Source organism: Hylobates moloch, unplaced genomic scaffold (assembly GCF_009828535.3).
Source record: "Hylobates moloch isolate HMO894 unplaced genomic scaffold, HMol_V3 SCAFFOLD_3, whole genome shotgun sequence".
Classification (NCBI taxonomy): domain Eukaryota; kingdom Metazoa; phylum Chordata; class Mammalia; order Primates; family Hylobatidae; genus Hylobates; species Hylobates moloch.
In genome coordinates this window covers 23,573,974-23,587,140 of record NW_026652278.1, presented here as the reverse complement: position 1 = coordinate 23,587,140, position 13,167 = coordinate 23,573,974, and the positions used below count along the sequence as shown (strand labels likewise).

Genomic DNA, 13,167 nt, shown 5'->3' with positions numbered 1-13,167 from the left:
TGCCCCACCCCTTTCTGGGCAAGCTTGGGAGAGATGGAAGATCCACAGGGTTTACCAAGACTTCTCCATCAGCAATGGCAAGGAAAGAGTTCCTCCAAAGGGAGGTGGAATTAACAGCAAATGGACATGTTTAGTTTGGGATGGAGACAAGGTCTGGGGTAAGAATGTCCAGACATGACCTAAGTGGTCAACATTCCAGAAAGACATTGCTGAACAAGGCTGGCCACAGCCTCACCTCCACACTGACAGGCTATGCAGAAGCCAGACAAGCACTGGGCCCAGGGCTGTCATTCTCCTTCTCCCAGGCATGAAGCTGGCAACGCCCAGGGGCGGTCTCCTCAGAGCACAGCATAGGGCCTAAAATAAACCAAAGCTGTAGCATGCTAGGAAAAAGCACAAAGAAGCACAGCTGCTGGCTTTTTCTCAAAACCACCCACTTCTCTCCATTTCTAATAGCAGCACTCAGTCCAAGCCTCCATCATCTCTACCTGGACTACCACCCCTACAATCCACTCTGCACATACACTCAGAGTGAGCTTTTCCAAATATCTAAGATCATGTTGGCAACCTCTTTAAAACCTTCCAATGGCTTCCTATTATATTTAAGATAAAATCCAAACTCTGGCCCAGTCAAGGTACCAGCTGATCTGACTTTGCCAGTCCTCTTGCAGCTCTGCTCCCATTCACTATGCTCCAGCCATACCCACTTCCTTTCTGCTCTTTGCATATCCTGAGCTCATTCCTGCCTCAAGGCCTTGGCACATGTGCTTCCTTGTGCCTATAAACGTCTTTCTGATCATGGCATGGCTAGGTCCTTCTCATCATTATATCTGAGATCAAATATCACCTCTACAGAGAGGCCTACCTGTACTACCCAGCTATAATAGCCACCTGGCCACTTTTAAGTCTCTATATAGCACACACATACTCTAGATATTTGTCTTTTTTTTATTTTTTTTTTGGAGACAGGATCTCCTTCTGTTACCCTAGCTGGAGTATGGTGACACAATTACGGCTCATTGTATCCTTGACCTGTCAGGTTCAACCAATCCCCACCTCAATCTTCTGAATAGCTCGGACTACAGCAGGCACACACTTTTTTTATTTTTATTTTTTTTATTTTTTTTATTTTTTTTTGTAGAAACGGGGTTTTACCACATTGCCAGGCTGGTCTTGAACTTCTGGGCTCAAGTGATCAGCCTGCCTCAGCCTCCTAAAGTGCTAGAATTACAGGCAAGAGCCACCATGCTGGGCAATGTTTCTCTTTTTAATGAACTGTTTATATTTTTATTGTCTTGTTCCTCAACCCCCATCTTACCCCCAAGCATATAAGTTCCATGAGATCAGGATATCTGTCCTGTCACTGTCCCTGCACTCAGCACAGGTGACACACAGTAGATACTCAACCCACATCTGTATTATAAATGAACAAGCAGAAAGACACATGAAGCTTTTCCCTACATCCAGTTAAAACCTCAACCATATCTATGAAGATGGAGGAAGGGACCATGAGCCAAGGAATGCAGGCGGCCTCTAGAAACTAGAAAAGGCAAAGAAACGGACTCTCCCTGGAGCCTGCAGAAGTAACATAGCCCTGCTGACCCATTTTAGACTTCAAACCTCCAGAACCATAAGAGAATAAATTTGTTTTAAGTCACTGTGGTAATTTGTTATAGCCGTGATAGGAAACTAATACATTATCTAATGGGGAAAAGATGGTAAGGGATTACAAATGGGGTTTCAAACTCAAATACCTCAGGGTACAGGACAAAGGATATCTTTTCTAAAGACAGCAGCTCCTACTCAGCTCTGATTTCTGAAATGCAGGCCACATGTTGCCAACCTTCAATATTTCAGAAGAAGCTAGAAATATGGGTTCATGAGAAATTACCCAATTTTTAAATGTTGGCATCTAATTCCAACAATATAAACAATACATAGCCAAATAAAGCATCTGTAAACTACCAAAAAAAAAAAAAAGCTAGTCATCTCTCAAAAATCTGGTTCATGTGCCCCCTCTTCCATGAAGCTGCCTGACCCACTTCAGCTTTCAGAGGCTCCCACATCTCTGAATTTTACAGGACCATCCATGTTGGCACTTATCCATACCCTACCTTGGGTAATGCTGACAAATAATGTTAGCTAAGATTATTTAGTCTGCATTGTTTATTATTGTCTCTACACCTACTAGTCAATAACTATATTCATTTCCTCTCATTCTAATCCTCACAGCAGCTCTGGAAGGTATCCTTCCTCGCCAATCTACAGATGAAAAAAATGAAGCTTAGAGAAATAACTAACTTTCCCAAGGTAACCCCACAGTAAATGGCAGAACCAAGATCTGAAATCAGGTCTGACTTTTTTAAGACAGGGTCTCGCGTTGTCGCCTGGGCTGGAGTTCAGTGGCACAATCTAGGCTCACTACAACCTCCACCTCCCAGGTTCACGCGATTCTCATGCCTCAGCCTCCCAAGTAGCTGGGATTACAGGTGCCCGCCACCACACCCAGCTAATTTTGGTATTTTGAGTAGAGATGGTTTTGCCATGTTGGTCAGGCTGGTCTCGAACTCCTGACCTCAAGTGATCCGCCCGCCTCGACCTCCCAAAGTGCTGGGATTACGGGCATGAGCCACTGCACCCAGCCTCAGGTCTGACTTTCAAAAGCCCATACCCTTGCAAGCTGCCAAGCAACCTCTTCTAATTTTGTACAGAAGTTGTACACATCTAGTCTCACAATTGGATTATAAATTCTGAGGGAACAAGGAATACGAGGTGTATGCTGCACTTACCTCTACTTTCATCAGCCACATAATAGACATCTCCTACAACCAGCAGTTAGAACTCTGTTCAAGCCTGGTTCCCCACTTACTAGCTAGGTGAACCTAGGGCTCAACTTCCTCATCTGTAAAATGGGGATGAAAATAATGCCCACCTTGAAGGGTTGAGGTGTGACATAAAGCAATTAGTGCATGCCAAACATCTGATGAACTGCAGCACTTATTGCTATGTACTGCACCGAGCTTGACTCTATAGCAAACATAAGAAACTATCTTATCGAAGTAGACAATCAGCAATAGTAGACAGATATTCCATGAAATATTAACACTAATAAACAGCCATATAAACGATGCTGAATATGCAGTGTGGTATTTGCTATAGTTTAAAGGATGCTCAGATGTGCCTTAGATCCATCAGGCCAAGCTCAGAGGTTTGACTGGGCCACCAACGATAGGTGAAGAGAGCAGGAAAACAGTCCAGAGAGAGGGAAAGGTGTGACAAGGCCCAGAAGCAAGAGGCAAGAGGCCTGTCACGAGGCAACACCCAATTAACCTAATGGCAGGGGCAAGAAGTTCAAGGGAGCAGCTGCAGAGATTTCTGTGAAGGCCATCTGAAGACAAATAGTCAAAGACTTCAAACATCACACTAAGAGGCTTGAACTTTATCCTGCAAGTTCTAGAGAGACACTAAAAGTTGAAGAGAGGGTGGTGACATGACCAGAGCTGGGTTTTAAGAAGAGGGATCAACATGGCTGGTCACATGCGGATGGAACTTGCCAAGTAAAGCTGACAGCTGACTGCCAAGATAAGCACAACTAAAGTTACTAGAGTCCACATTAGGGTGACATCTTTCCCCCTCCCTGACCCTCTTCTCCCATCAGCCATGAGCTTGGCACTGTGCCTCAAACATACGAGGCTCTCAAGAAAAATGAAACTGAATGAATAAATGGCCATTGGTCCACAGGAAGTACCAAAGGTTAGACTGTGAATGGAGATGTGGACTCCTTGTTTCCAAATATAAGTTACTGGTATTTTTTTCTCTCCTAAAAGAAACCAAGTCAGGGTATGTGGGAAAAATTGATAGCTGTCTAAAGATTCGTGCTCCTTCCTTAGTCTAGAAGAGTCACTGGAAAGCAGCTGCCCAGCGAGGCCTTCATTCCCATGCCTCATTACATTGAGGTGAGGTCACATGACTGATTCTTACCAATGAAATGTGGGTGAGAGGTGATGCCTGGGTCGGGGCTCTTACAAATGAGTGTGCCCTGTCCATACTCTTTCCCCTTCCACCAGCTAAAATGGTGGTACTATGGGATGGAAAGAGCCTAGATCCCTGAATCACTTTCCCTCAAGGTAGAGGGAAGTCCCCCACCAACCAGGAACACCCACTCTATACTGCTACACGAAATAAGAAATAAGGCTTTACAATACCAGGCCACTGAAACTTCGAGATGTGTTGCCACAGCTAGCATTATTCTAGCACAACAGATAAAATCATTGTGGGATAAAAATCATTAACCCTAACCCAAGAGAAAGCCTGTTTATGAAATACAAAACAAAACAGGAAGCTGACTCCAGGAGAATGGAGTAGGGTCCAAAGAGTTTAGGAAAATCTGATTCATGTCTTCCAGGAGGAGGAACCATAAACAAAGCCAAAAATTCACATTGGCAGAGTCAGTCCCTGAAAAAATATCACCCTTTGACTAAGCCAAGCCCAACAACATAATATGGGGTCTTACAGATGAGGAGGATAATGAATCAGGATTTCTAAAAGGCAGTGCTGGCACAGCTCTGACTCCAACCAAGGATTCTCCTGGTTTGAGGCAAGTGGTGCCCACGAATCCCAATATACGACCAGGATGGTACATGAAAGTATCCAGATTACCAGAGAGAACAGACGATTCCTTGCTATAAAAGTCCCCCGGGTCCCAAGCTCATTAATACCACAACCCTAATACTACAACCCTTGTTCTGAGTTTAAAAAGAAGAAACCCTTAGAGTTGCAGAGGACAGAGGGAAGCAGACCACTGCAGTGCCAAGTCCTTGCGTAATTATGCATTTGAGGTATGTTTTCCCTCTAGCAGGGAACAGTGTGTGGGTGTGTATATTTGTGTTTTGGAAAGTACAAAAAGGACAGAATTCAAGATTCCCCTTCACTTCTCCAACACCCTCCCCTCTCCAACCGTAGGAGAAACTCCATCAACCCAGAATCTACCCTGAAATGAAACAATTAGGAACAAGAGCCACAGGGAACAGCAGCCTCTCTATTACTGAGGAGGTTACTATGGCAGGTCACACATGAAGCTAACCCTTCCTTCTTGTTCTCACAGTCACAGCAAGGATCCAGAGTCCCACTTAACAGAGTTACCCCAACTATCTCTCTCTTCTCCACAGGAACTAAAACAAGGAACCCATTTCTTCCTGTTGATGGCACCATAAACACTCTCAGGCTTCAAACCTTCCCAATCCCCTCTACCACCTACCTGAAAGGTCCACATTTAATCCAGGTTGTACTACTTCTCCAAATCCTACCCCTCCTCTCCGCTCCTAACCCCAGTACCCAAGTCTAGGCCCTCTTTACCCCAACTCTGAGATTCTGCAAGGCCTAACAGGTTTCTCAATTCCCAGAGTCTCCTTTCTCCAACCCATACTAAACACTGCTCCCTCTGATCATGTCACTCTAAAATCCTCATTCTGGTGGTCAAGGACAACCATGACCAGTCAGGGGTAATTCACGGATGGTCTTAACCAGGCCACTGTTCTCCCTTCTTCTTCAAGCTTATTGTCATGCATGTTCTCCTAATTCCATAGATATCCATGGTATTTCTTACCATTTGATCCAGCCATCCTATTACTGGGTATATACCCAAAGGATTATAAATCATGCTGCTATAAAGACACATGCACACATATGTTTATCGCGGCACTATTCACAATAGCAAAGACTTGGAACCAACCCAAATGTCCATCAGTGATAGACTGGATTCAGAAAATGTGGCATATATACACCATGGAATTCTATGCAGCCATAAAAAATGATGAGTTCATGTCCTTTGTAGGGACGTGGATGAAGCTAGAAGCCATCATTCTGAGCAAACTATCCCAAGGACAGAAAACCAAACACCCCACATTCTCACTCATAGGTGGGAATTGAACAATGAGAACACTTGGACACAGGGTGGGGAACATCACACACCGGGGCCTGTCGTGGGGTGGGGGGAGGGGGGAGGGATAGCACTAGGAGATATACCTAATATAAATGATGAGTTAATGGGTGCAGCACACCAACATGGCACATGTATACATATGTAACAAACCTGCACGTTGTGCTCATGTACCCTAGAACTTAAAGTATAATAAAAAAAAAAGATATCCATGGTATTTCTTGTACTTCTCTCCCTCTTTCCATGCATCCAAATTCTACCTGTTCACGTTCCGATTTAAATCCCACTTTCTCCATGAAGACTTCCTTGATCCTGCCGGCTTAAAATGCTCTGTCACCGTTGAATTCAGTTCACACTTTAAGTAAACTTACATTACAGCTGCCACCAGCCACATGTGTCTAAGCACTTGAAATGTGGCTATTGTGACTGAGAAACAGAATACTTAATTTTATTTGAAAGTGTCTGTCGCCAGGTGAGTGGAATGGGCACTCTGTCTCACTGTGAATATTCTCCTGCCTCAGCCTCTCCGAGTAGCTGGGACTACAGGCACCCGCCACCACGCCCGGCTAATTTTTTTGTATTTTTAGTAGAGACGGGGTTTCACCGTGGTCTCGATCTCCTGACCTCGTGATCCACCCGCCTCGGCCTCCCAAAGTGCTGGAATTACAAGCGTGAGCCACCGTGCCCGGCCTTTATTTCACTTTAATAAACTGAAATACAAATTTAAAAACTGATATTCAAGATTCAGTTACTGGAAAACTTTTAAGTATGTTTAGAACAACTTGGGTATGTGAGTCCACCTTTTCAACTGTCAGTCTTATGAAATCTAAACACAGATCAAATATTTCCAATGAAAATTTCAAGTTCAAATTGCAAAGTTTTGTAAATGTAAAAATTTCCCATATTTGAAAACTCAGCATAAAAAGGAATGTAAAGTATCTTCTTAATAATTTTTATAATGATGATGTGCTAAAATATTTTGGATATGTTGGATTAATATATTGTTAAAATTAATTTCACTGCTCTTTTAATGTATCTATGAGAACATTTAATATTACATATGTATCTCACAGATTCTACCAGACAGTGCTAATGAGGTCCTTTCCCATGACATTCACCAGTTTCTTTTTGTGCTCACATTTATGACTGTGGCTTACCTATTCTTTAATCTCTTCAAAGGGAACCTCATTCATCTCTACAACAGTAATAATAACAACAATAGCGGCAGCTAATATGACAAGACTTTTCAGGTGACATCAAGCATTCAAGCAGCAAGCATTCAAGTGCTTCAAGCATTCACATCTACAGTATGAACCCATTCATCCTAACAATAGCCCATGCAATACATACCATACTGTCACAGTCTCCTTTTTGCAAATGCAGAAACTGAGACCCAGAAACTTTAACTGACACTTCAGCATTTCATGTAACTTGCCTGATGTCAAGCAACTAGTAAGTAGCAAATCTGGCATCTGAACCCAGAGAGGCTCTAGAGCTCATACAACTACCCATATGCTAACTATCTGCCCTCTGCATTTGCCCCAGGACCTAGCCCTGAACGGCAGTCAGAAAACATGCAAACAAACAAAACACAATTTCCCCATGTATGTAAGACAGACAGCTAAGCTACAGCAATAGAAATGACAGTTAAGATTACCAAAGAAAAAGTGGAGAGGGGTGATGAAGATGCAAGGACAGCAAGACTGCAAACAAATGTAAGTCTGTGAAGTCTTAACAGTGACTTCTGCAATAAGAGCAACAGCTAACACCGAGTAAGCTTGACACATTTTGTATTTTCAGAATGTTGCTAGAAAACACATCTGTCTGGGATTAGAGCCTCAGTTTCCTCATGGAGGGAAAAGCCATCCAATTCTGATATTGCAGGATCATTAGTAGGAGATAAAGAGCTGAGGGAAAGCCTAGAACATGCCCTGTGGCTTGGATGGCCTCACTGCCACTCCCAGAAGGAATTGCTTTAGGTGTATTAGGCCATACCTACTGTCAAAGATAGAACATTTTTAAGTATCAGTCATGGTGTCCAAAAATCAGCTTTATGATGACCAAACAAACAAACAAAAAAAGCTGGCAAAGGAACAGCACCCAGGACCAAGAACATCAAGATAAACTTGACTTAGCTATAAGATGCCGGTGCCTCCTACTAGTAAACATAGATAATATCCTAACTCCAGGCAAAAGAAAACTGAAACTGAAATACAAAGACTACAAAGTTTCCAACACACCCTTAACCAGAAACCTTCAACTCTTAATTCAAGTAACATTAGCAGGTCGAATCCTTCTGTATATTGAGGCCTCCCCTGGAGATAAAGATTCACAAATAGTAGAGCTATTAGGAGTCTTCAGCTGGGGCTCCATGACAGCCTGTGAGAACCCTTTCGGAGGGGGCCCCAATTTCAGACAACTGTGCCAGGGGACTTACAGAACTGCCCAAACCAACTGCTACATAATCATAATGTGCTCCAGTTGCGGGAACCACCATCTGCTCAACACTAATAGGGTGACTGTAATCAAATCAGCCTAGGGCAACTGTCCAATGCTTGAAGGGCAGAAAATTAAAAATGCCACTGGTGAATCCAGCAGAGAATCCAGGTGACATGAATCTCACATCCAAAGGCTAAGGCCTAGGACTGACAGGAAACAAGGAAGAGCTCATCAGAGGGGCCCAAAGAAAAGAAAAAACAAAATTCCTTGAAGACAAGGCAATGGTCTGCCCTTCTTAAATGGGGGAGTGCCCAGCTCCTCTGCTACCTACGACTCCTGCCATAACTCAGGCCCAAATCACAGTGGCCAGCCTACTTGCTCATCCAGTCCTTGGTCAAGATGATACTTTGCTTCAAATGAAGTTGGTCAATCTTTTTTTTTTTTTTTTGAGACAGGGTCTTGCTCTGTCGCCTATGCTGAAGTGCAGTGGCGCAATCTCAGCTCACTGCAACCTCCGCCTCCTGGGTTCAGGCGATTCTCCCACCACAGCCTCCCAAGTAGTGAGGACTACAGCCATGAGCCACCACGCCCAGCTAATTTTTGTATTTTTTGGCAGAGATGGGGTTTCACATGTTGACCAGCCTGGTTTCAAACTCCTGACCTCAGGTAATCCGCCCGCCTCAGCCTTCCAAAATGCTCAGATTACAGGCGTGAGCCACCACACCCAGCCTGAAGTTGATCAATCTTATTTGTCTATTCTAATGAACACAGATGAACCTCACCAAGTCTATCCTTACCTTCCTACTGCCTACTAGATCTAACAGATATGTACCCAGCCTCGTGGCTTCCTCATATGCCACCAGCCCGATTACAGCTTGATATTCTACTTTTCCTATATTCTGCCAGGCTGAACATCCAGTGAGGTGGTGCCTGAATACACCTCTCACTCTGAGCTCTCCCTTCATCCACCTCTACATGCAAGACCCATCATCAGATGAAAAGTACTATCATAGAACAACATATAAAGGTATTCCATGGAACACTAGATTCTCCCACCCCACTCCTGAAATAACTGGGAAAATTCCATGGACTTTTAAGTCTGAAAAAAGTTGAATACTTTATCCCCTCCTTAGAGGTACAGAGTGCACATCAGCATATTAAAGGCCCTGAGAAGTCCTGCAGCTATGAAACTCATAGGGGCAAAGGACTTGAATAGACATTTTCTCCAAAGAAAATATACAAATGGGACCAAAAAGCATATGAAAAGATACTCAACATCACTAACCATCAGGTAATGCAAATCAAACCCACAATGAGCCATCACCTCACAACAAAACAAAAAATAACAAGTGTTGGTGAGGAAGTGGAAGAACTGGAACGCTGTGTACCATAGGTGGGAATGCAAAATAGTACAGGTGCTGCGGAAAACACTATGGAAGTTCCCCCAAAAATTAAAAATAGAAGGATCATATGATCTGGCAATCTCACTTGTGGGCATTTATCCAAAAGAATGGAAAACAGGATCTCAAAAAGGTATCTGCAAACCCATGTTCATTGCAACATTACTCACAATAGCCAAGAGGTGGAAAAAACTGAAATGACCATCCACAGATGAACAGGTTAAAAAAAAGAAAAGTCTCTAAATAAAATGGAATATTATTCAGCCTTATAAAAGAAAGAAATCCTGTCATATGTTACAACATGGATGAACCTTGGACACTATGCTAAGTGAAATAAGCCAGTCACAAAAAGACAAATACTGCATGATTCCAATTACATGCGTTATCTAAAGCAGGCAAACTTTTTTTTTTTTTTTTTTTGAGATGGAATCTCGCTCTGTCACCCAGGCTAGAGTACAGTGGTGCAATCTCGGCTGGCTCACTGTAACCTCCGCCTCTCAGGATCAAGCAAATTCTCCTGCCTCAGCCTCCTGAGCACAGGGATTACAGGCACGTGCCACCAAGCCTGGCTAATTCTTGTATTTTTAGTAGAGACGGGGTTTCACCATGTTGGTCAGGCTGGTCTCCAACTCCTGACCTCGTGATCCACCTGCCTCAGCCTCCCAAAGTGCTGGGATTACAGGCATGAGCCATGGTGAATGGCCCAGCAAAATCTTAGAAAGAGAAAGTAGAATGGTGGTTGCCAGGGATAGGAGGGGAGGAGAGAGACTGGGAGGAGCTGTTTAATGGATATACAGTTTCAGTTTTGCAAGATGAAAAAGTTCTAGAGATCTGTTGCACAACAATATGTGCATGTAGTTAACACTACAGTATTGTATATTTTTAAATGATTAAAATGGCATATTATACACTTTTTACCTCAATAAAAAAACACTGTTCAGCTCATTTCACTATTTTCTCTACTAAAAATTTATTTTTTGTAGAGCATCTTACAAGACACAACAGGAATACTGAAGAACACACACAGTTTGGGGAACACTGTTCTAAACACCAAAGTATCCTAAACTTCATACTGTTGCCTCAAATATCCGATCCCTTTGCTTATTCATTTCAAGCCCTTCATTTGCTCCTAAGGCCAGGAAATCCATGTCTCCAGGCAGAGATCCAATCTTGAGGTTGAGTTGTCCCCAGGTCAATACAGGCCTGCCCTTGTCGCAACCATGTAGACTAGGACCTCCGGGGGGAGGCAGGAAGTCAGCCAGCCAGAATGGACATGTTTTGTGATCTTTGCTCAACTTACAGAAATACACTTATCTACCACCCCCTCCATCACGGTGGACTGGTGGACCCCCATTACTCATGTCTGACATCACACAGACACACACACAGACACAGACACGCGCACGTGCACACACACAGAGTAACCAGGACCATGCAGAACCAAGTTGCTACATATACCAATCAAGTTCTCACCCTGGACTTTGAATTTGGGGGATTAAGGTTCTAGCTCAATCTGGTATCTTGAAACTAAAAGAGGAAAAGATATAAATGTAGGTGTTGTCAGGTTTATACGACCCACCCAGTTGGCTGAAAAAGAGAAACTGATATGCAGCAAGACCTGAAAACCGTCCCGTCCCAGTTCTTCTTGAGGGCCTGCTGCATTCCTGCCCTCATGTTCCACAAGACACCCTATCTGACATTGCCCTGACATGCAAAACTCTGAGAGCATCATTCACAATCTGGAGTTGTGCCAATATGGTGGCTCTGCCCTTGAATCCTTATAAAGCATTTTTATTGCTCAAGGTATCTCAAGACAGTTTCTATTACCTGCAACTGAAGAATCCTGTAATAACAGCTTTATTTCCCACCACTGCTTTTTACTTCCCTGGTCTCTTGCCAGGGAAACCTGTCCCACTGTTTCTGAAAAGCACTCGAAGCTTCCCTGTTTCTTTGCCTTTGCTGCCACTAATACTTTTACCTAGAACCTCTTTCCTCCTCCTCCACCCCATCCCTCTATTTACCCAAACTCCACCCATCCTTCAAGGTCCAATTCAAGTGCCTCCCCTGTGCCATGAAGCTCTTCATCATCTTCCCCTCTTGCCCTCAAACTTCTACAGCCTTCTGTCCATATTTTCTAGATCACACTTACCACATTTTACCTTACAATACATGTATGTGCATGTACATCTAAACTCCATTATTAAGCCGTATGCTTCTTAAAACCAGGAACAATTCTCATCTCTATATCATGTCTAATACCTGAGATGGGTAGAGCCTTATACATAGGCAAAGGTTGGGAAAACTATACTTATAGATGATTCTGTGGAAGAATAGCACTCTTATATTATTTCATCTCTCACTAAACCATAACCCTAGTGAGAGCAGATATTCAACCTTAAGTTCATCTTTGAACCCTACAACACCATAACCACAGTGTAAGCACTCAAACACTTGCTGACTCAGTGACCTCACAGTGGATCCTAGAATCCTTTTACCCTACTGCCCGTCAACCCTATCACATGAGGTCTCTGCCTCTCCAACTCTCCTGGATTGGGCAAAAGAGAGACAGGGCAAACAATTCTGCTAGGAACAGAGTATGGCAGAGGAGATGTGGAGTATGCCAGCAACAGAAAGTTCCAGAACTTCTGTCCTTTAATTTGCCCACTAATTCTTCATTGAAAGATGGCTAAGTCACTAGAATCAAGGAAGCCAGGGCCAATCCACAAGCATTCAGTGAGACCTACTGGACACAGATCCCCATAGCAAGCCCTGGAAGGGCTTGGTTGTGGCCCTGGTTGTGGGTGGACAATTAGAATCCTACAAACACATTAGGGCTGGGGAAGACTGAAAAGAAAGGAGAGGCCCATTGCCATGCAGTACCTGATGAGCATCTCCCGATGGGATGATGTAGGCCTGGATCGGTTCAGTCACATACTCAGAGTTCCTCATGGCTTGTCTCAGCTGCCGAAGCAGCTCTGAAGTCACCTTTGGAGGCATTCTGCTGTCTGCAACAACAGAAGAGCTTATTTCAAAACCAGCCTGCCCCCGGCAATTCAATGTCCAGTTCGAAGTGGGCCACAGAGAGAAGTGCCTTCCACGTTCTGCCCCACTCCCAGTTAGGTCTTCAAATTGACCATCCCACCACCAGACGGAGACCAAAGCTGCCAGAAACACTAATGTTCACAGTTCTTAAATACTACCTCCAAATAGCCATTTGTGGCCAGAAAAGTTTAGCTACTAACCATTTCCAAATTGACTGGTTACCTCTTTCACTCCTAGGACTTTATTCAAGAATAGGAGATAAGTACACAGAAATTTAGGTGTTTATCTTTGTTTATAGTAGAAAAAAACAGGAGAAGTGTATGATCAGTTAAATAAACTATAATACAT

At 43.5% G+C, this 13,167-nt stretch overlaps 1 protein-coding gene across 8 annotated transcripts in view; it reads right to left on the bottom strand.

Annotated features, from left to right (window-relative positions):
* The window catches only part of XPNPEP1 (X-prolyl aminopeptidase 1), a 58,550-nt gene that overhangs the window by 30,499 nt on the left and 14,884 nt on the right, over window positions 1-13,167 (bottom strand). For 5 of the 8 annotated variants that reach the window (XM_032178216.2, XM_032178226.2, XM_032178246.2 and 2 more), the window contains exon 3: window positions 12,658-12,782. In XM_032178216.2, the coding sequence (XP_032034107.1) occupies window positions 12,658-12,782 (125 nt within the window). Of the gene's footprint in view, window positions 1-12,657; window positions 12,783-13,167 lie in introns of those variants that run through there. The other 3 variants (XM_058436036.1, XM_058436037.1, XM_058436038.1) reach the window with 3 other exon arrangements.